At 38.7% G+C, this 23,981-nt stretch overlaps 1 protein-coding gene across 4 annotated transcripts in view; it reads right to left on the reverse strand.

Annotated features, from left to right (window-relative positions):
- ATP6V1H (ATPase H+ transporting V1 subunit H) overlaps window positions 1-23,981 on the reverse strand; it is a 111,400-nt gene that overhangs the window by 55,075 nt on the left and 32,344 nt on the right. For all 4 annotated transcript variants that reach the window (XR_007919035.2, XM_008255525.4, XM_008255526.4 and 1 more), the window contains 4 exons: window positions 17,759-17,856; window positions 10,297-10,489; window positions 2,769-2,947; window positions 377-502 (listed from right to left, as the gene is read on the reverse strand). Coding sequence is in view for 3 of the 4 variants with exons in the window: in XM_008255525.4 (XP_008253747.1) it covers window positions 377-502; window positions 2,769-2,947; window positions 10,297-10,489; window positions 17,759-17,856 (596 nt within the window). In the remaining variant the exon portion in view is untranslated. The remainder of the gene's footprint in view (window positions 1-376; window positions 503-2,768; window positions 2,948-10,296; window positions 10,490-17,758; window positions 17,857-23,981) is intronic.

Genomic DNA, 23,981 nt, shown 5'->3' on the forward strand with positions numbered 1-23,981 from the left:
AGGTTTCTTTCTGAAGTGATGAAAATGCTCACAATGGACAGTGTTGATGGCTGTACATATCTGCGTATATACGAAAACCACTGAACTGTACACTTCTAGCAGATGAATTGTATGATATGTGAATTATATCTCACTAAAAAGGAAAGATACTTACACATATTTGGCCATCTTATTATGACAAAGGCAAACCTCAAAGCACCAGAGGAGATGTTATTTTTAGCAAACAGTGCTAACAAATGTTTTAGCAAACAGATGTTTTGAGAGAAACAGAAAGGGAGAGGAAAAAAACCACATCCACACAACTTTTAGACTACTAAATTTAAAGAGTGACAAAAACGTGCCAGTGAATATTTGAAAAGAGGAATAAAAAACTTACTTTAAGAGTTCGTAATTCTTCTCATTTAACCTCACTGCATTCTCTCTCCAAAATTTCTCAGATTTGTGCACAGGACTCCATTCCAACCTTCCAGATTTAAGTTCCGAACTGTACTCATCAAATGAGCTATAAAAATTTCCATAGAATTCAAAGTTTACAAATCTGAATCAAAATGCAACATCTTCACTGATGATTTACTTACAAAACTAACCATCCTTTATATATTAACAGTGCCATCAAACAAAGTGTAAACAACTTTAAAATATCTAACAAATCATGTAAAATTTTACTTAGGGTATTAAAATGCAACACTCCTGTTACATTTGCATGCTTGGCAGGCAACACTGAAATGAGTTCTTGCCTTCAAAAATCCTTACCTCGATATATACATGAATGTATATCAGTAAAAAAAAAAAAAAAAGATCTACCAGAATTCCTATCACTATGCACTTAAAATTTGTAGACTACTAGAGATATTAATGTAAATTATGTAAAATCATAGTCCTTGTACACAAAATAATAAACTCTAAATAGAAAGTATAAATATCACAAACCACCATAATATATCACAAAAGCAATATCACAAAAGTATCAGTACATTTTATAATATGATTATCAACAATGTAGAGGTAACATATTCATTAAATGAATCCATTATAGATGAATTTAATATAAAACTTCTGTATACAACAAACTATAATTCACCTTGATTCAAAAACTATTCATCATTTGTTAGTTTGTTATTTGAAGCTTTACAATATGAACATTTTTAATGAGGTAGGCTAGTTGGCAAACATAGTATCAGAATTTGCTTAGACTTTCTTTCAAGCAAAAAATTTTAAAAAGAAATGTAGCATCTCAGCATCGACTGATAATTCCACATAACTGGGATTTTCTAGGTAAGTTGATCAGTTTGAATAAGGTAGTAATTTAATGTAAGGTCAGTTATTATAAAAAGTAGGTCAGTATTTTTAACTTTCATATCCAAACCTAAAGAAAAACAGAGACACTTCTTTCAGCTGCATCCATTATCCTATTACCTTCACATCAAAAATAGTATTTTTCAAATTATGAAATTCAAGATGAAATAGCAGTAAGTAATAATAATTGGCCTACATGAATTAAATAATTTAGAAAGCTATCATTAATATTATTTTTAAAAGCAAGCCTTGATGATTACAGAATTGATCATATTTCTTAAAATAGACATAATAATAAATTTTATAATTGTGAAGCCTATTGCTGACCTATCATATTGTAATTAACTTCTCCCTATTTGAAATTATAAAATGTAATAATTGCATCCCTCCATGTAAAAATTATCACAAATCACTGATTTAGAGAGCAGCTCCCACCTCTATGAAATCCTCTGGCATTATGGCTTCACTGAATTATCCAGTAAACACATTTATATAGCATATATGGAGGCACTTCAAAGAGTTCATGAAAACTGGAATTAACAGGTAAAGTTTATTTTGGTATCTAAAAGTTTCATAGTTATGTTTATAGTGCATATTTATGTGTTTTCTATGAACTTTTTTAAGGTCCCTCAGAACTGCACTGAAGGGATTGCTGGGCAGTAGGAACCTCACAATAAATCATGCAAAATTAGCATTTTGATGACTGTGAAATCAAAAGAAAAATTCAGAATGTTTTTCTCCATGCATATGGAGAAAATAGTCAAACAATTCAAGTCCAAGTCAGCTTTGGCTCCCAAACCCAATCCACCTACAGGAAGGGTTCTATTTCCAGAGAGTAACTCTCTTTCAAAAATATGTCAATAGTTTAAAAACAAAGAATATACTTGTTAATGGGGAAAATCATCAAGATATTACTAAACAAAACAAGATGCAGAAGGCTGTATAAAACCCCAGGTATGGGGGATGAGGGGAAGGAAAAGGGACTAGGAGGCTTCTGGAAGCAAATAAAGAAATCCAGAGGAGGGAAACTGGGTGGAGAAGATGGCAGGTGCAATGAGACCCTTCAGTATATACTATGCAAGAGGCCTCTTTTTTATGTATAACATTTCTATGATTTCTAATATAAAAAAATAAAATATGCCAATAGAACATTCAAAAATAGAAAAAAATACTTTCCAAATTGAACAAACATTGACAAATTAACCAAGTCCCATTGCTGCCTAAAAAGACTCCCAAGGAGTTCCAGGTTCAGGCCAACATCCTGTGAGAGTAAGGCACTCAGGCTCTAAACAGAAAACGAAGAGGTCACACACAGCTCTGACCAAACACCGCCATGTAAGTGTGGCGTCTTAACACAAGATGTCTCACTTGATTCTAATAGTTGGTAAAAATTCAGATTTTCTTAAAAAGCTATGCAAGTGAAACAAAGCCCAACAGATCTAGCATGTGCAAATTCAAAAAGAACAACACACCTAAGATCCTGGACACTCTCACCAAGTTTTTCCAGAAGAAATTTGATATCTTCACTGATATCTTCGTCATCATATTTCTGCTGTTCCAAGTTCTCCAACTGCTTCAGAACTTTGCACTGAATCATTGCCAAAGCATATTCTTGGCGAGTTTCTCTTTCAGTTGATTTTTCTAAAAAGTTCTGGGTTAAGACAAACAGATAATGAGAAGCTACATAATTTGTCATGTGCTGTTCTAAGACTTCTGCATTTTCTTTTACCCTTCTCTCTTCTGCCTAATCTCAGGTTTAACCATCACCTTAAGTGGATGACTTTATCTCAAATCCTAACTTATTTCCTGAGCCCGTCCTTTATCAGAAACCTATTTATGATTACTTACATAATAACTGGCTTACTAAACATCCTTACTTATTGATCCACATGAATCTCAAAATACTGAACATATTAACTATGAAATCCATTGCAATCCTTCCTCCTTGCAACCTTGCTCCTGAGCATACTGCAGTGAACATGTTCGTTGCCTACCTAACGTACTTAGAAAAAAGGTTTCTTCAAATATCTCTAGTTTCCACTCAGTCATCTTCCCCAATGGCTAATCAAAGAACAACAGGGAAAAGTGAAAAACTCTCCTGCTTGAACAATTATTAGAAAAGTGTTCTGATTCCAGAAAATTCCATAGCCTTCTACAATTTTCTGCTTTCAAGAGTACTTACAAAAATAGCAAAGGAACTCGTGAACTTAAAAATTGTTCATTAAATTAACCAATATTTCTGAGTAAGGATCATGCTCAACCCAAGGACAAACAAGCTAGGGCCCCTCCAATCAAGAAAGTTATTTCACCACTCTGGTAAAGACAATCTGTCAAATGCTAAAATAATAATAATAATATAAAATCACTTAGTAACTATTAACTCCAAATTAATTGTTCCCAAAATTGTAATTTTAAAATGTCTTATTGTAAGCAAGTTATACCTTTAATAATCGTGCTAAAAAAAAAAAGCAGAAAGAAATTCAGCCTAACATGTGGAAGTTAGTGAGATCAACCTCCCTTTATGGTTTTCACCAGATTTTAAGTACCTTTAGAATAGTGTGTCTCATTTTTCTTTGTATCACAGTGCTTGGCACAGTATTTGGTTTACAGTTGAGAGTCAATAAAATATGTGTAAACCTAAAATTACCCCCTCAGTGTTTACATCTATAAATGTCAATATTTCTAGTAATCTTTTTTTAAAATTTATTATAGATAACAAGTAGAGTAGCAACACAAAACCAAGTTAATGTGCTTCTAGAACTACTTCAATGCCATTTTTTAGGCCATTGAACAAGTGAGGAAAATGATTTTTTGAAAAAACCATTCTCAAGTTGCTACAGTCTTTAAAAAAAGGATTTCACTGATGAGATTGTTTGACGACGTTCTGGTCACATATTTCTTTCCCATATCCTGAAGTTTTTGTGCTTAAGACCTTAGGAAGCTTGCAGAGCTACTGTCTTCAATTCATTATTTCACAATGATGACAGGTTTATTTCTTTCCTTTAAAATTTATTTAAGATACATAAGTTTTACTTATTTCATATATACAGATTTAGGAACATAGTGATACTTCCCACCCCACCCTCTTTCCCGCCCATGCTCCAACCTTCTTTGTCCTTCCTATCCTATTTCCACTCTAATTTTTATAAAGATCTATTTTCAGTATACTTTACACTCATAAGGTTTAACCCTATGCTACAAATTCACCAAATAGTATGCCTTAATAATAGCTCAATTTTAATTCAGTTGTATGGATGTCTAAAGCATTCTTCTTTCAGTCCTCAGCATATTAGCATGGCAACCGTATTAACTCAAATTTAGCATAGCAGAGCCACAAAAAAAATAAATAAATAAATAAAAATAACCCTAGTATGTCTGCCAATGGATTGGGTCTATAAACTGATATCCAAAATCAGACAATGAAAGCTCAGAAGATATCCTATTAAGTTCTAGGCATTTTGGTTTTTAAAAACATAGCAACTATAAATACAGCTTAAAATAAGATTTTTAAATCTTGCTAAATATTTGTAAAATATTCATGCTGCCTCTTCTAAATCAAACAAAACTTCACTAGATTTTTGTCTGGGCTCAACATCAATTCAGCACGACTCCAAGTTGTGGAGAGAAAAGGTCTAAAAAGGCAAGCTGTAAAGAGAAAAAGCAGGGAAACAAATATTGTATGTAACTATTTCTAGGCACTCCATTTGTCACCTCATTAAGTCTCTACGCAGTATTGAAAAGAGTTAAGTATTATTAATCATCTTCCAAGTTCTATCTACTCCAGTCTGTCATTCTATCATACCATACTGAAAATGAGGAAAGAGTTACACTATTCCACTTCTCAAATTTCTTTTTTCTTTAAATTTATTTATTTATTTATTCATTTATTTGAATGGAAAGGCAAGAGAGAAGCAGAGAGAGAGGTCTTCCATCTGCTGGTTCACTCCCCAAATGGCCACAATAGCCAGAGCTGTGTCGATCCAAAGCCAGAAGCCAGTAGCTTCATCCAAGTCTCCCACACAGGTGCAGGGGCCCAAGGACATAGGCCATCTTCTACTGCTTTCCCAGGCACACTAGCAAGGAGCTGGATCAGAACTGGAGCAGCTTGGACTTGAATGAGTGCCCAAACAGAATGCTGGCATTGGAGGTGGCGGCTTTACCCATTATGCCACAGCGCTGGCCCCCACTTCTCAAATTTCAATGAAAAGTACATCACAGATCCAGAGAGCTCCCAAATCAGGTCAAAAGAATGGCTATGATTTTGGATCCACTCTATGCTTTTATGAATTATTGGGCCTGCGTATTATAAACATGGTGATTTCATCAAGTTACTCCATCAAGACAAAGAGTCTTTTTCATCTTTGCACAGCCTTAGAACTAACACATTACCTTCATATATTTGGTCTTCAATAAACTTCTAATGCATTCTTAGGTGAATAATGCATGAGACAGAAGGAAAGGAGGAAAGAAGAAAGACCTATTTCCAATGACCCATTTACTTTACATAGTAATGATCCAAAATGAAAAACAATGGAGAGAAGGAACAACTAAGTGAGGACAGAAAACTAAAGACTGTCAGAAGCTCAGATATAATGGCTATCTTATGATGTTTAAGGTAGTTTACGCTGACCCAAAAATTCAAAGTTCAAAATGTTCCAAAATCCAAAACATTCTGGCCAGGCAATTCAGAGCTTTGATTTTTGGAACAGGGATGATCAATCAGTCGAGTCTTTCCAAATATCCCCAAATCTGAAAAACTGTGAAATCTGATACACTTCTACTCTCAAGCATTTCAGATAAGGAGTACTCAATCTGCACTATAACTTATTAGAAGTCCATTGTTTTCTAGAAACCTGAAAAAGATGCAACAGAGAAACAGATTACAGACCAATGTCCCTGATGAACATAGATGTAAAAATCCTCAACAAAATTCTAGTCAATCAAATCCAACAACACATCAGAAAGATCATTCACCCAGACCAAGTGGGATTTATCCTTGGTGTGCAGGAATGGTTCAACATTTGCAAATCAATCAATGTGATACATCACATTAACAAACTGCAGAACAAAAAACATATGATTATCTTAATAGATGCAGAGAAAGCATTTGATAAAACACAACACCCTTTCAGGATGAAAACTCTAAGCAAATTGGGTATAGAAGGAACATTCCTCAACACAATCAAGGAAATTTATGGCAAACCCATGGCCAGCACCACACGGAATGGGGAAAAGTTGGAAGCATTCCACTGAGATCCAAAACCAGACAAGGATGCCAACTCTCACCATTGTTATTCAATATGTCCTGGAAGTTTTAGCCAGAGCCATCAGGATAAAAAAAAAAAAAAAAAAGGAATCAAAGGGATAAAAATTGGGAAGGAGGAACTCAAACTATCCCTATTTGTAGATGACATGATTCGATATATAGGGGATCCAAAAGACTCCACAAAGAGACTATTGGAACTCATAGAAGAGTTCTGTAAAGTTCCAGGATACAAAATCAATACACAAAAATCAATAGCCTTTGTATACACAGACATTGCTATAGCTGAGAAAGAAATTCTAAGATCAACCCCATTCACAATGCCTACAAAAAAAAATCAAATACCTTGGAATAAATTTAACCAAGGATGTTAAAGATTGCTATGATGAGAATTACAAAGCTTTAAAGAAAGAAACAGAAGAACATACAAATAAATGGAAAAATCTTCGATGTTCATGGATTGGAAGAAGCAATATCATCAAAATGTCCATTCTTCCACAAGCATTTTACAGATTCAATGCAATAGCAATCAAAATACCAAAGACATTCTTCCCAGATCTAGAAAAAATAATGCCAAAATTCATATGGAAATATAGGAGACCTCAAATAGCTAAAGCAATCTTCCACAACAAACACAAAGAAGGAGGCATCATAATACCAGATTTTAAGACATACTACAAGGCAGTTATAATAAAAATGAATCTTAATGGAGAATGGAACTGGGAATGGCAGAGGGAGGAGGTAGTGGAGTGGGAGTGGGGTTGGGAGGGCGGGTATGGTGGGAAGAATCACTATATTCCTAAAGTTATACTTAAGAAATCTGTACTTATTAAATAAAAGGTTTCTTTGGTGGGAAAAAAAGTATTTGGCATTACTTATCAAAAGAGTAAAAAAGCATATCTCTCTGACTCAGTAATTCCATCTCTTGACTATATTCAAATGAAATAGTCATCAAAGTGGGGAAACACATAAAACACATGTAACAGAAAATGGAAATACTTGACATAACCAACAGCAGGACACTAGTAAAATAAATCACTTTACAACAACACAATGGAATAAATATAGTCATTAAAAAGAATACTAAAGATCTGTTTATACAGAAATGAAAATATATTTATTCTTTGCTGTCTTTAAAAAGTTGCAGAACAGTATTTAAAGTAAAATGCTGTTTTATTTTTACATACAAATAAAGCATACATCTATTTACATGTTTCTCTCTACCTGCTTAGAAATATCTGAAATGTTAGTTGCTATTTGGCAAATGTGTTTTCTACACTATTAACATTTTTGCATATATCTTAACTACTTTTTATTTTTGACTTGTTTATTTAAAGAAATCACAAGAACAAAGAGTAGGTAAGCCGGCGCCGTGGCTCAATAGGCTAATCCTCCACCTTGCGGCGCCGGCACACCAGGTTCTAGTCCCGGTTGGGGCGCCGGATTCTGTCCCGGTTGCCCCTCTTCCAGGCCAGCTCTCTGCTATGGCCAGGGAGTGCAGTGGAGGATGGCCCAGGTGCTTGGGCCCTGCACCCCATGGGAGACCAGGAAAAGCACCTGGATCCTGGCTCCTGCCATCGGATCAGCGCGGTGCGCCGGCTGCAGCGGCGGCCATTGGAGGGTGAACCAACGGCAAAGGAAGACCTTTCTCTCTCTGTCTCTCTCTCTCACTGTCCACTCTGCCTGTCAAAAATTAAAAAAAAAATAAAAAATAAAAATAAAAATAAACAAAGAGTAGGTAAGAACACAAATTCTGGGGCTAGTGTTAAAGAGGGTTAAAGTCAATATTTGTAATACCAACATCCTGATGTGGGCACTACTTCCAGTCCTGACTGCTCCATGTCCAATCCAGCTCCCTGGGAAGGCAGTGTAGGATAGCCAAGTGCATGGGCCCCTGCACCCACGTAGGAGACCCAGATGGAGTTCCAGGCTCCTGGCTTTGGCCTGAACCAGCCCTGACTGTGCAGAAGAAAGATGCTCTGTCTCTATCTCTTCATTTCTCTGTGTAACTCTGCCTTTCAAATAAATAAATAAATCTTGATAAAAGATTCTGAAGGCAATAACCTATAATTGAATATCTATCAACTACCAACAATGTGATCCCTTTGCCTCACTATCCCTATCTACAAAGTGAAGACCAACATAAATACCCATCATACCCATATACTATGGTGAGCATTAAATGAGTTAACAAATGTAAGGCCCTCTTGGAGCAAGTGGAAGGCACCGAGCAAGCACTAGATTGGTTCACTATTATCACTGTTGAGTAGTGTTCTTAAAAGACCTAGGTCAGAGCCAACGTTGTGGCATAGTGGATAAAGTTGCCTCCTGCAACACCTGCATCCCATACCAGCACCAGTTTGAGTTCCAGCTGCTTGACTTCTAATCTACTTCCCTGCTAACGTGCCTGGGAAAGCAGCAGAGGACAGCCCGAGTACTTGAGCTCCTGCACCCATGTGGGAGAACTGGAAGAAGCTCCCAGCTCCTGGCTTTGGCCTGGCCTAACCCTGGTCATTGTAGCCATTTGGTGAGTGAACCAGAGAATGGAAGAAACCTCTCTCTGCAACACCCCCGGCCTTTCAAATAAAATAAATCTTAAAAAAAAAAAAAAAACATATAGAGACACATGTCAACCAAGCCATTTTCTCAGAAGCCCTCTAACACCCAAGGCAAACAACAAAATCATCAAGGCAACTGCTAGAGTGAATACATTGTCTCTTGGTAACCAATTAGCAGTACTTCCTTTGTATGTTACAACAGCCTGGAAACCTGGGCTTCATATTCTACCTCAGCTCCTCTCTGGTGCTCAACTTTCTCACCTATTCAAGGGAGGAAGCTGACTTAGATAACTGATAGATTTAATAACCTAAAAAATAAATAAACCTGCATAGTGTCTCAGAAATATAGTGCTAATCAACAGATCTAGAAACAAAAACACAATTGGTCAAGGAAGGGGGAAAAAATGGAGTAACATTAGTTTGGGGCACTTACAATGAGTTGGGAAGCCACTGTTAAACCAGATTTCAGCTAGACACACTTGCAGCTAAACCTTTAAATGAGTGTGCAACCAGGTGCATGCTGTTCACTGGACTAGACCAAACTGAAATTCAGTAGCTTATGTTAACCATTTGTAAAACGCCCTGCCTCTCCTGAATTATAGGACAGCTTGATTCTTGACAGCACCATGCACAATTCTTAACAAGCAAATAATGTAACCACCACCACCACTTTGTGATCTTAAGCTTCAAATACAGCTATCATCTTGTAAAATCTTGGAGCATGCTTTCAAGACTGCTTGAATCTGTCTTCCAGACTACAATCCTGCATAGCCACAAATAGATGTTATTTACTCTGTTCTCAACTATGTTGATTTTATCCTATGCCAGAAAACTCTATAACTAAAATATGGGCACAAGAAGAGAAAAATTTCAACAGTCTCAGAATGCACTATTGCAAAATGGAACCTCTCTCCCTCTGACATTTTCTTAAACGAACACACTTCATTCATCTAGATGGTCTCCTCCCACTTGTCCCATTGTCACATGTCAGAAATACAAACTAGTGGTATTTCACTCTATGTTCACCACGACTCTATAGTTTCACAACCACATGGAAAACAAGCAACTTTTTCTATAATAACAGGGAAAACAAGCAACATTTTCCAACCTGCTAAAAACTCAAAAATATAGCACAGTGGAAAATGCCAGACACTTACATATCAAATACAGACCACTTACACGGAATGCTGCAAGAATGATTCTTGTTACTTTCTCTTTGACGGATTCTTGAAGGATATCGGACAGAACAGGAATGATATTGTAGCGCCGCAGGTGTTCACACATTTGAGGACTGAATGCCAGGAGCCATATTGAAAAAATCATTTGATATTGGAGTTGAAAACCACACTTGTTACTCAAAACTCCCATTATGCTGAAAAAAAAAAAAAAGGCACACACATTTAGAAAACATTTAATATGATGGCACAAGAAGGAGGAAATTACTCCCTTTTTGCATTAACGAAGCAAGTTTCTCTGAATTATGTCCTCTGTTTCTGCTGGTAGCAATATGCAGCTAGATTGCTACTCACAGAGGGCCATTTCCAGCACAGCTCCTCTCTCCAGAAGTCACAGGACCTCAGAAAGCAGGAATGCTTGCTACAAAGAAGCAACAAGAAGACAAACAGCAGAAACTTGGAACATGGCAGAGGGAATGGGGACAAGAATCTAACAGGGGGCCAATGCTGTGTTGTAGTGGGTAAAGCTGCCCCTATAGTGCCAGCATCCCATATGGGCACTGGTTTCAGTCCTGGCTGCCCCTCTTCCAATTCAGCTCTCTGTTATGGTCTGGGAAAGTAGTAGGAGATGGCCCAAGTGCTTTGGCCCCTGAACGCGTTTGGGAGACCCGGAAGAAGTTCCTGGCTCCTGGCTTCAAATCAGCCCAGCTCCAGCCCTAGCAGCCATTTGGGGAATGAAACAGCAGTTGAAGACTTCTCTCTCTCTGCCTTTGCCTCTCTGTAACTCTGCCTTCCAAATAAATAAATCTTTAAAAAAAATCAATCTAACAGACAATAGGAAGCTCAAATCAGCAGGCTGCAGTGACAAAATGGATATATCAATACTTTAAGCCTGGGCAACCAAAAGGATCATTTTTTAGCTTCGGTTCGGCACAGCTCCAGCCGTTGCAGCCAATTGGGGAGTGAATGATCGGATGGAAGACCTCTCTTTCTCTCTCTCTCTCTCTCTCTCTGCCTCTCTTCTCTCTGTGTAACTCTGACTTTCAAATAAATAAATAAATATTTAAAAAAATAAAATGTACAGAAAACAGGATGAGCTTGGAGGAAATCTGTGACGAGTCCAAATTTGACACAGCCAATCACTGATTTTGGGAAAATCAGAAAAAACTTGGAGGCTTCTAGTCTGATCTCTTATTTTACTGGTGAGAAAACTATAGGGCCAGTATTGTGGTATAGAGGGTTAAGCCACTGCCTGGGACAACAGCATCCCAAATGGGTGACAGTTTGATTCCCGGCTGCTCTACTACCAATTCAGCTCCCTGCAAATGTGCCTGAGGAAGCAACAGAAGATAGCTCAAATCCCTGGGTTCCTGCACATGGGAGACCCAGATGAAGTTCTTGGCTCCTGGCTTTGACCTGGCCCAGTACTGACTGTTGCAGCCATTTGTGGAGTGAACCAGCAGATGGAAGATCTCTCTCTCTCTCTCTCTGCCTCTCTCTCTTTCATATAAAATAAATAAATCTTTTAATAAAGACAACAGAGGGGCTGGCGCTATGGTGTAGCAGGTAAAGCCACTGCCTGCAGTGCTGGCATCCCATATGAGCGTCAGTTCAAGTCCCAGCTGCTCCACTTCTGACCCAGCTCTCTGCTATGGCCTGGCAAAGCAGTAGAAAATGGCTCAAGTCCTTGGGCCCCTCACCCATGTGGGAGACCTGGAAGAAGTTCTTGGCTGCTGGCTTTATATCAGCCCAGCTCCGGCTATTGAGGTCATCTGGGGAGTGAACCAGCAGATAGAAGACCTCTCTCTCTCTGTCTCTGCTTCTCTGTAACTCTCTACCTTTCAAATAAATAAATAAATCTTTAAAAACAAACAAAAAAAAAAGACAAAAGAAAACAAGAAGAAAGGAAGAAAGAAAATTGGAAAAGCTATAGGGCAGCAAAAGAGGAGAGAGAACAAACATAAGAGAAGAAAGCTAAGGAAATTTCCCAGGGAATGCTTACATGCAAACAATGAAGGACACAAATAATCAAACAAAATCAATAAAAATTGGCCAGAAGGGTTAAGGGAACTCAAAATCCACAGGTGTCCACCAGAAAGATTGAATATATATATATATATGCATATGTGTATGCATATATATATATAATGGATCTAAGTTATTGCAACAAGATTGAGTCACCAATTGAGACAACTGTAATACAATAATGTGCGATGTTGGAGAGAAAGAGGAGGACATATATGGGAACACTCTGTCCTTGCATATTTTTCTGTAAACCTTAAGCTGCTCTGTTAATAAAAATTTAATAAACTTAAATCCAATTTTACAATCTAAACCTACTATTAACTTGGTGGAAGACTTGAATCTGCTCTGTTTCTCCATTTCTGTTATTTGTATAGAGTTCTAAATTTGCTAAATTTTCCTTATTTTCTCATGCATGGTTTCTTTGAGTCTCTATTTATGGTCGTTATGTAAAGCTTGCTTTTATTTAATAATGACATCAGTATTTCAAATGCTTTTATATTATAAACACCCCTAGTTTCTGTTCTGGTTTCCTTAGCTCTCTGATCCAGTTATCAAACTCAGCCTTCACACTTTGTGATGCTGTGGGCAAGACCCTGGAAACCACAATTCTGCTTTACCAGCTGGCTCCACGTTAGGCTCCACCAAACGCAGGAACTAGAGGCTGAAGACAAGGATGGAAGAAGAAGAAACTTCCTTCCATCTGCTTCCGGCTCTTGTGATCATCACCCCAGCAACACTTACTCACTCTGGCAGCAGTTCTTTCCCGTGGCAGCAGCTAAGTGTAGTTTGTAGTTTTTCCAGCTCTAGCAGAACAAGCCTTATTACACACCCTCAGAGATACCAGAGCCAGCAAACTGGGCCCTTCCTCTCCTTGGTTCAACATCAGACCTCCCTAAAGTTCTAAATTTCACTTCAGGGGCAGGTGTTTGGCTAATCATTAACCTTTTAGGATGCCTGCAATTCATATCAGGGTACCTGGGTTTCAGTCTCAGTTCTATTCTGGATTCAAGCTTCCTGCTGGTGCACACCCTGGGAGACAGCATATGGTGGCTCAAATAGCTTGGTCCCTGCAACCCACCTAGGAGACCCAGATTGAGTTCAGCTCCTGAATTCCACCTGGCCCAGGGCCAGCCATTGTGGGCATTTGTGAGTAAACAAGCAGACAGAAGTTCCCTCTATCTCTGTCACTCTTTCTGTCTGCGTCTCAAATAAATATAAATAAAATTAAATTTCAGCTTCATTCAGCCACCCTTTCAAACATGCAAATTTCAGTGATCCTTGGTGTCAGCACTGTGACACAGTAGGTTTCTCCAGAGAGAAACGTCTTCCTTTTTCTGTTGGTTCACAACCCAATGGCCGCTGTGGCCGGTGCACCGCGCTAATCCGAAGCCAGGAGCCAGGTGCTTCTCCTGGTCTCCCACGCGGGTGCAGGGCCCAAGCACTTGGGCCATCCTCCACTGCACTCCCGGGCCACAGCAGAGAGCTGGACTGGAAGAAGGGCAACCGGGACAGAATCCGGCGCCCCAACGGGGACTAGAACCCGGTGTGCCGGTGCCACAGGAGGAGGATTACCCTATTGAGCTGAGGCGCCGGCCTCAGATCGTATGATCCAGTCATCTCACTCCTGGGAATTTACCCAAACCAAAAGAAATAGGTATATGAAAGAGTTATCTGTACTCCCACATTCATTGCAGCACAATTCACAATAGCTAAGATATGGAATCAACCCAGATGTCTATCCACAATTGATTGCATAAAGAAATTATGATATATATACACTATGAAGTATTACTCAGCTGTAAAAAAAAAAAAAAAATCTGTCTTGCAACAGGATGGTCACAACTGAAAACCATTATACTTAGTGAAATAAGCCAGTCCCAAAAAGACAAATATCATGTTTTCCCTGATCTGATGCAACTAACAGAATACCTGAAACGTAATATATTGCAGCAAAATAGACATTTTGAGAATGGATGATTGTTTATAGCCCTTGTCTCTTCCATTGAGGAATAATCTTTTGTTTTGTTTTCTTTCTCTTCACACTATTTGCTGAACTTCTTTACCTAGAGTAGGATTAACTATAATGATGACTAAATATACTGATAAGAGATCACTTTAAAATTTAAGAATGGGAATGAGGCCGTGGTGGGGAGGGTTGGAATGTGGGCAGGAGGGAGGGGATGTCTCACTATGTTCCTAAATCTGTATATATGGGGGGTAAGCGCTGTGGCGCAGCAGGTTAAAGCCCTGGCCTGAAGCGCTGGCATCCCATATAAACGCCGGTTCTAGTCCCAGCTGCTCGTCTTCCGATCCAGGTCTCTGCTGTGGCCTGGGAAAGCACTGGAAGGTGGTCCAGGTCCTTAGGCCCCTGCACTCACATGGGGGAACTGGTTGCAGATCCTGGCTCCTGGCTTCAGATTGGCACAGCTCTGGATGTTGCAGCCATTTGGGGAGTGAACCCGCAGATGGGAGATATCTCTCTCTGTCTCTACCTCTCTCTTTAACTCAGTCTTTCAAAAAAATTTCAAATAAATAAAATAAAAATTTTAAAAAACATCTGTATGTGTGAAATATATGAAAGTTGTATAACTTAAATAAAATTAAAAAAAAAAGAAAGAAAGAAAGAGAGGCTTGCAACGTTGGCTCTTGATTGGCTTCTGACAACTTCATTGGTAAATGGTTTCCTACACTGATACAAACTGTTCCCTAAATGATAAAGGCAGCTCACTACCTGAACAGTTTGTAGAACATGGTTTATGCTAAATGCCTACTGCTATGGTTTAGATGTTTATGTTCCTTCAAAATTCCTACAATGAAATCCTAGCCTCTATTGTGATAGCATGAGAGGGTGGAGCCTTTGGGGGGTGATAAAGGTTATAAGGGTACAGCCCTCATGACTGAGATTAGTGTCCTTGTGAAGAGGCCCAAGATAGACCCCTCATTTTTCTATCACTTGTCATTATGTGAAAATATGGCCATCTATGAACCAGAAAGCAAGCCCTCAACAGACAGCAAATCTGCTAGTGCCTTGATCTTGGATGTCCCAACCTCCAGAACCGTGAGATAAATTCCCACTGCTTATAAGCCTCCCAGTCTACAGAAATCTGTTATAAACTCTTATTTTCTTCTCAGGACTCTGATATTTTGGTATGTCACAGGCAGAGTGTGCCTACCTGAGTAACCACCAGTAAAATACCCAGGAGTTGAGTCTCTAATGAGTTTCCTGGACAGGAACCTCATACAAATGTTGCCACATTTAAGTTGCTGGGGGAACATGCAATTTGTATGACCCATCTCATGGGAGGGACAGGGTATAAAGAAGCCTCCAGATGAATTCTTCCAGATTCAGTCTGTGTCTTTATCGATTACAATCCAGCTGTGCATCCTATTTCTTTATAATAATTCTCAGCCATGAGTATCACTCTCAACTGAGTCCCATGAGTCTTTCTAATCGGTCTCCTAACACAGTGTAAACAGAGCTAAGAATCCAGAATTTTTTATTTCCCATTCATAATGGCAATCAACAGAGGAAGGCATTTCATAGTTATTAATCAGAAGAGGGAAAGTAATAAATAGCACTCTCTTTTCTTACAATGATGGTGAAAATGACCATTTTAAAGTAAAATCTTCAACGGTGAGCCTTTAGATGACTACATCATGAATGACTCCTCTCAAAATCAAGAAAGGCCAGCTCTCTGCTGTGGCCAGGGAGTGCAGTGGAGGATGGCCCAAGTACTTGGGCCCTGCACCCCATGGGAGACCAGGAAAAGCACCTGGCTCCTGCCTTCAGATCAGCGCGGTACGCCGGCCACAGCGCACCAGCCGCGGCGGCCATTGGAGGGTGAACCAACGGCAAAGGAAGACCTTTCTCTCTGTCTCTCTCTCTCACTGTCCACTCTGCCTGTCAAAAAAAAAAAAACTGATGAATGAACAATGTATTTTTAAGGACAGGGAGAAAATAGAGCATTCTCACCAAGCGAGCCATTCAACATGAGACATTTTGAGAAAATACTCTGCAACAAGAAGCTGCACTATTTTGATCAAGGACATGATTTTCTTTAACCTTTTATGATATGTGTACATCAAAATTTACTTTAAGATTTATTTATATATTTGAAAGTTAGAGTTACTGAAGGAGATCTTCCATCCACTGGTTCACATCCCCAGATGGCTGCAATGATGAAGCCAGGAGCTTCTTCCAGGTCTCCCAGATGGGTAGCAGGGTCCAAGAACTTGGGCCATATTCTGCTGCTTTTCCCAGGCCATTAGCAGAGAGCTGGATCAGAGTGGAGCAGCCAGGAGTTGAACCAGCACCCATATGAGATGTTGGCATTGTAGGAACTGGCTTCACCCACTATGCCACAATACTGGCCTCAAAATTTACTTATTACAAGATTAGTCTATTATCTAATTCGTTTAATTTTTATAAAATGACTATATATAAAAGGGTCTACTGGACCCAGATAGAAAACTAAGATGCCCATTTTTCCTGGAATATTGAAGACTAAGCAGTAATAGACTGAAATTCTTCAGATAAATACAAGAACAATTACTACCTTTCTAAGTTGATAACTATTGAGTAGTTTGTGACAATTAAGTCCAATTCCTAATAGCAGCCATTTGCAAAAGTAACCTACCCCAGAATAGTTCATGCAAAGGTCCAATGAGACATTCAGAATCTTTGGGTCCCTTTCACAGGGATATCCCTACACTGGAGAAGTACTGTAGGAGTCTGACGGAGTCTAACGACACTAGTATGAGATCATTCAATCAACTCTTGTTCTAAATTCTCATTCACTAAGCAATCTGTTCTTAACCTAGCTTCCTGTACAAATTTGCCAACAGAAAAATAATGCCCTTACTAAATGGTATTTGGGTTAAAAGTAGTTATATCTCTCATTAGGAAATAAGTTGGCTTTCGGGTAGTAAAATAGGATTTCCAGTATTTATTTAGGTGAGGAGAGTGTTAGGTTGTTTATTTCGGTCAGTTTGTTAAACCTGAATAGGCAGAGGCATATCCTCAAAGTTTCTATACCTGCAAATGAAAACCCCACAAAGAATGAACTAAATCATATGGCATTAGAAATAATGGTTTATTCTCAATTCTTTTCTGAGTACAACCTTTTCTCATGGATTTTGCCTGCATTCACCACAAAATACTTATGTAATTTCTTTATCTAAATACCTGGAATTTGTTCTGACCAGCAGTAAGTTCTTAGGAAACTATAACCTCTTATAAAAGCACAGACCAAGCAAGGGAAGGGAAACATTCAGATTGATAGTTACTGACTTCTAAGAAGGTTAGCATAGTCCATTGTTAAACAGACATGAAAAAAAAAAATAGTACTCTACTGAGATGATTAAATGTATTAATTTCTTTGAAAATGTCAAGGGGAAATACTTTTCAATGTTATTCTACATTAAAAGTAAAGGGCACTCACCAGTTTACCCCATCTGCTTCCACCCAGGCAAAGCGGTACTCATTGACCCGGAGCATCAGCTGCAAACACCCAGCAACGCACTGCACGTATTGAGAACTCTATGCAAGAAGAAGTGCACACTTTTAAACTCGGAAAGCATTTAAAAAGTCACGCACACAAATGTCTAGATGAAAGGTCTGGTATTTTACTAGAACTTGTTAGCATGAGAGCATCCAAAACCCCCTATCTTTTCAAAGGCTGATCTTCATCTTTGCTTTTTCTCCACCTCTTAAAAATGAAGACGATTTTGTCTCCTAAATTAAATCAACACAAGTTAAGACTACTTAACACACATAGTTAGGAAAGGCACGGATAGTTATAACTTTGATATAGTTTGATAAATAAGCATTCTGCCTTGCAACATTTCACATACCTCTGAATAGAGGCAGTATATAGAAAGAATACCACTTGACATAAAACACAAATATTAAAGAACAAAAAACCCTGACAGTATCTGCTTTGAGACAAGCCTATATTTGTATGATCTCCAACTGGATCTAATATTGTTTCTTCTTCCTTCACGGGGACCACACTGTCACGCACCCTGAAGGACATCATTGGGTTGAAGGGAAATGATTCCATTTAGCACACAGGTAGATATATTAGAAAAACTCAATAAATGGTTGAACTTTAAAAAAAAAAAAAAAAGACCTGGGAAGTCAGTGTTGGGCCAACTGGTTAAATCATTTGTTGGGACACCCATAAACCCTAGCAGAGTCCTGGCTCTGCTCCCAATTCTAGCTTCCTGCTAATGTACAACCTGGGATGCAGCAGATAATGGTTCAGGCATTTGGGTCTCTCTCATTCATATGGGAGACCTGAATTGAGTTCCCAGTTCTCAGTTTTGACCTGGCCCAGCCTGGCTCTGTGGGCATTTGGAAAATGAACCAGCAGATAGGAACTCTGTCTCTCTCTCTCTCTCTCTCGTTTTCTTTCTCTCCTCTCTTCTCCCCTCCCCTCCCCTCCCCCCCTCCCCCCCCATCCCTGCTCTCTGTCTCTCACATAAACAGAAAGAAAAATCTATATGGCATATAAAAAGTTAAATACTTGTAAAAGATAGTCTATGATTTTTAAAAAATAAGTTCAATGGCACCATCTCATAAAAACCGTGCTTAAATCTGAAATTTATTAAAATAAACAAGATTCAGGGCCAGCTTTGTGACCCAGTGGGGTAAGCTGCCACCGGAGACGCCAGCATCCCATATGAGTGCTGGTTCAAATTCCAGCTACTCCACTTCCAATCCAGCTCCCTGATAATGTACCTGCGAAAGCAGCAGAGGACGGCCCTAGTGCTTGGGCCCCTGCACCCATGTGGGAGACCTGGAATAAGTTCCTGGTTTCAGCCTGACCCAGCCCCAGCCATTACAGTCATTTAGGGATTGAACCAGCTGATGGAAGATAGATAGATCTCTCTCTCTTTCTCCTGCTTTCTCTGTAACTCTGCCTTTCAAATAAATAATAAATAAATCTTTTAAGAAAAAAAGCAGGGGCTGGCGCTATGGCACAGTGGGTTAATCCTCCGCCTGTGCCACTGGCACCCCATATGAGCACCAGTTCTAGTCTCTGCTGGTCCTCTTCCAATCCAGCTCTCTGCTGGGGCCTGAGAGGGCAGTAGAAGATGGCCCAAGTGCTTGGTCCCCTGCACCCGAGTGGGAGACCCAGAGGAAGCTCCTGGATCCTGGCTTTGCATCAGCACAGCTACGGCCATTGTGGCCATTTCGGGAATGAATCAGCGGACGGAAGACCTTTCTCTCTCTCTCCCTCTCACTGTCTGTAACTCTACCTCTCAAATAAATAAATAAAATCTTTAAAAAAAAAAAAAAAAAGAAAGAAGGAATCATACCTAGGAAGTTGCCAGTCTGCATCCATTTTCCTAAATATTTACAATGAGCTTTCTTTCTATCTTTAGGAAGTAGAGAGACAAAAGGAAACTTCAGACCCTAAACTTCATAGGGAACATGCTAGTTAAAAAAAGAAGAAAAATTTTTTTAGAAAAAAGAATCACAGATGTTACATAAAATCAGAAAGCTAATATATATGATGCCACTAAACTGTGTTCTAATTTTTATTAATGTTAATTTATTTATTATCATCTATTTCAAAAGCACACACAGAGAGAGAGAGATTGATTTTCTATCCACTGTTCACTCACCAAATGCCCTCAACAGCCAGGACTGAGCCAGGTTAAGCCATGAGCTGGGAACTCCATCTGGGTCTCCCACATGAGTGACAGGGCCCATGTCCCTGAGACATCATCTACTATCTTCCAGGCCATGCATTAGCAGAAATGTTGAATTGAAAGTGGAATAGCCAGAACTCAACACCAGCACTCTGATATGGGTTGCAGGCATATAAAGTAGCAACTCAATGCACTATAACACCTATCTTGTGTTCTAATTTAAATAACATATAAAATTTAAAACTTCAAAGGAACTGCAAGCACTAAAACATACAATCAGAATAATACAAATACACCTGTTGGGACGGACATTATTAAGAAAAGATTATCTTGGCCGGCGCCTTGGCTCACTTGGCTAATCCTCCGCCTGCAGTGCCGGCACCCCAGGTTCTAGTCCCGGTTGGGGCGCCGGATTCTGTCCCAGTTGCTCCTCTTCCATTCCAGCTCTCTGCTGTGGCCCGGGAGGGCAGTGGAGGATGGTCCAAGTCCTTGGGCCCTGGACCCGCATGGGAGACCAGGAGGAAGCACCTGGCTCCTTGCTTTGGATCGGCGCAGTGTGCCGGCCATAGTGGCCATTTGGGGGGTGAACCAACAGAAGGAAGACCTTTCTGTCTCTCCCTCTCTCTCTCTCACTGTCTAACTTTGCCTGTCAAAAAATAAAGAAAAAATAAAGAAAAGATTATCTTATGTTCCAACTAGAAAGTAGTGAACACAGTTTATACAATATATCCAGGAACGTAATTTTCCTGACAACTCAAAACATTAACAGAAATTAACAACCAAAAAGAACATTTTCAGTTCTAAAATAATCTTTCATAGTGGGAAAAAATTTCTTTTTCCAATTACATCAGCAGGTAGCAACCTTGACTGAAGGATATGAATTTCAACTTTCTTATCTAGAAAGAGAACCTGAGCAAGGTTTCTAGACTGAATGGATTTGATAAAGGCAACCTGGGCATTCCCTCCTCTTCCACTTATCATCAATTCCTTCTCAACACAAAAATTTGTTCTTTCTCCTTCTTTCTTGTGTCCATTCACCATGTTACAAGGAAATACATAACACACTACAAATACAGATTTTTCATTATTTATGGCTTGAGCATTCACATTATAAACAAGCATATAAAAGGTGCTGGTCCCAGGCCAGGCAGTACCCTGTCCTATCAAACACTACAAGGCAGTTCCCACATCATTCCAGATATGCTTTTCAAAGTACAGAGTAACAACAGCACTGTTAAATGACTGAATTCTTGCTTTCAATTGAACAAAATAGAATGCATCATTTGTCATCACTTAAATTGTCTCACTACTCTTGTAAAAATTATTCAATTTTTTTTTAAAGAAAATAATCAACTTTGGATCAATCCAACCAGTCACCATCTCTAATGCTACACAGGGAAAATTCAATAGCTCTGGAGAAAACTCATACAACCACGCAAAGCCACAAACACCTGGGTCTCTGCTGTTTCTACCAGTTCCCAGAATCCTTGCACACATTCACTACTCTTCTCCTGTCCTGCTGCTTTCCCTCACTCTCAGCAGGTAAGAGAAAAACAGCCTACTTGCTAGTGACTCACTAAACTACCATTACCTCACCTTCAACCTGATCTACCTTTCCAGCCACTCTTACATGCCTGTCACCTAGGAGAGACAGTTGACCTTCCTCCTGTCCAAAACCCAGACCCACAGCAGGGTCTGTGTCCCCTTACACCCACACAACACAATTGGCCCCTCTCCCCAGGCTCACACTTTTCATCCCTTACACTTCCTAGGATAGCCAAAGCAAATCTGAATCCCTACATGAGACCGTTAATTGGGCTCTTGGACTCCATGCTTCTCCCTTATACACAATGCTGCATGTTTACGGAAAGAATACATTCCACAATTACTTGTTCAGGCTGTTCTCTCAGATAGAATATAACCCTCTGAAGCAGGACTCACGCCTGCTGAGATCAGTGTTAATCTTTCAGCATGATGCACTGTAACTAGAAGACACTCAATAATTATTTCTTGAATGAACAAGCAAAAGTGCAACTTAACTCTATATCTTACACTAATTCCAAATGAACAATATTCTAATACATACAGTTTAAAGGTCTAAAAGTTTAAAAATTTGACCAAAATTTCTATACTTAAAATAATTAATAGCACAGAAATAATAAACAATATAGTATTATCATAATCTTGGGGTGGTAATAGAAGTCAGCTCCATGTTTGAGCTAGTGCTCTTTGTACTGTGCCAATATCCTGGCACATCCTAAGCACTTGCCAAAAAATGCACTTTCTATGCAGCAAACTTCAATGGCAAAGAAAAACCCTATTTTTACCTGTGAGCACACTTAACTGCAACTATATTACATGATAATATCATAGGGGAAATAGCAACTGACAGGATTTACCTGCCTGGTGAATATCATCTTTAAGAACCATAATCTGAAGAATTATAGAAAAATTCATAAATGAGAAATTACAAAATAAGTATGCAACAAAAGATAAACATGAAACATGAGTGATATTGTACCAAAGTAAATTTAATGTTATAAAAATGTTCACACTGTTTCATATTTTTCTTTATATTTTTGTGATAGAATGTGCAAAATACATTTAAAAAGCAAGGATGGTATTCACATCTACATTTTGGAGTTGTAAGCACTTGAGAAAACAAGCTACTGCATAAAAAACATCTGTTTCACAGTGAAAATTGCAATACCCTGCTATCAGTGGAGCACAAACATGAACTTGTGAAACACAATAAGTGAAAATAAGTTTGAGAAACTAGTTTTAGATAAAATGGTAGGAAATTATTAATGGTCCCAGAAACATTAAGTAGGTTTCATGCCTATGAAAAGATTCATCTGTAGAACAAGTGAACTTGTACACATGTATATGTGTAATTCTTCTTATACTACAGAATCATTTACTTAAAAAAATAACACAGGACAAAATCAGGTGTTAATAGGGACATAGAACAAACAGGATTCTCATACTTTGTTAAGAGCAACATAAATTGGTTTAGAAAAATAACTGCCAGTATCTATTAAAACGAAATTTACATATATCCTATTACCCTGCAATTCCACTCTAGAATTATGCATTCCACACATAATTGTATACCACTGCCCCAAAAGACATGCACAAGAATGTTCAGAGCAATGTTATTCACAATAGCCAAAAACTAGAACCCAGTAAGAGAATGGATTACACTTGTATTCATTTATAATAGAATAACACACATCAGTGAAAAAGAATTACCACTGAAAATGAGTTGACATCACAGATACAATAGCAAGCAAACAAATCAAGAAACATTAAGAATTCATACTGTATATGATCCCATTAATACAGAGTTTACAGATTGATATTGTAGATAACAATATTAGAGTTCATAATAATGAAACATTTATAAATGCTGAAATGAAAAAAAAAGGATCAAGTAAGATGAACCATAAGGGATAATTCATCTTGGTGAACACTTAACATCTGTGCATCTTTCTTTATGTAGGTTATGACATAATATGAAAAAAAGAAAGACAAGAAGAGGAGGGGAAGGACTGAACACTAGAACCAGCAATCAGAAGTTCTGCCACATTATCTTGAACAAATCATTTAACCCCTTCAAAGTTGTTGGTTCATCAAAAAAGGAAAATAATTTCCACCCCATCAACCTAAAAGTTTCTTTTAGAAAATCTGCTATGAAATCAAAATCAATTACTATAAAACATTAAATAATTGTAAGGTAAACTATTATTATCTGATATTCAGGAACTAAAATATACATAGCAAGAATGATGTTAAAGTTGACTTACTAAAAAACCCCTCCAGTTGGGGCCGGCATTGTGCCTTAGCAGGTAAAGCCGCCACCTACAATGCCGGCATCCCATAAGGGTGCCAGTTCAAGGCCCGGCTGCTCCACTTCCAATCCAGCTCTCTGCTATGGCCTGGGAAAGCAGTAGAAGATGGCTCAAGTCCTTAGGTCTCTGCACCCATGTGAGAGACCTGGAAGAA

The sequence above is a fragment of the Oryctolagus cuniculus genome, chromosome 6 (genome assembly GCF_964237555.1).
Source record: "Oryctolagus cuniculus chromosome 6, mOryCun1.1, whole genome shotgun sequence".
Taxonomy (NCBI): domain Eukaryota; kingdom Metazoa; phylum Chordata; class Mammalia; order Lagomorpha; family Leporidae; genus Oryctolagus; species Oryctolagus cuniculus.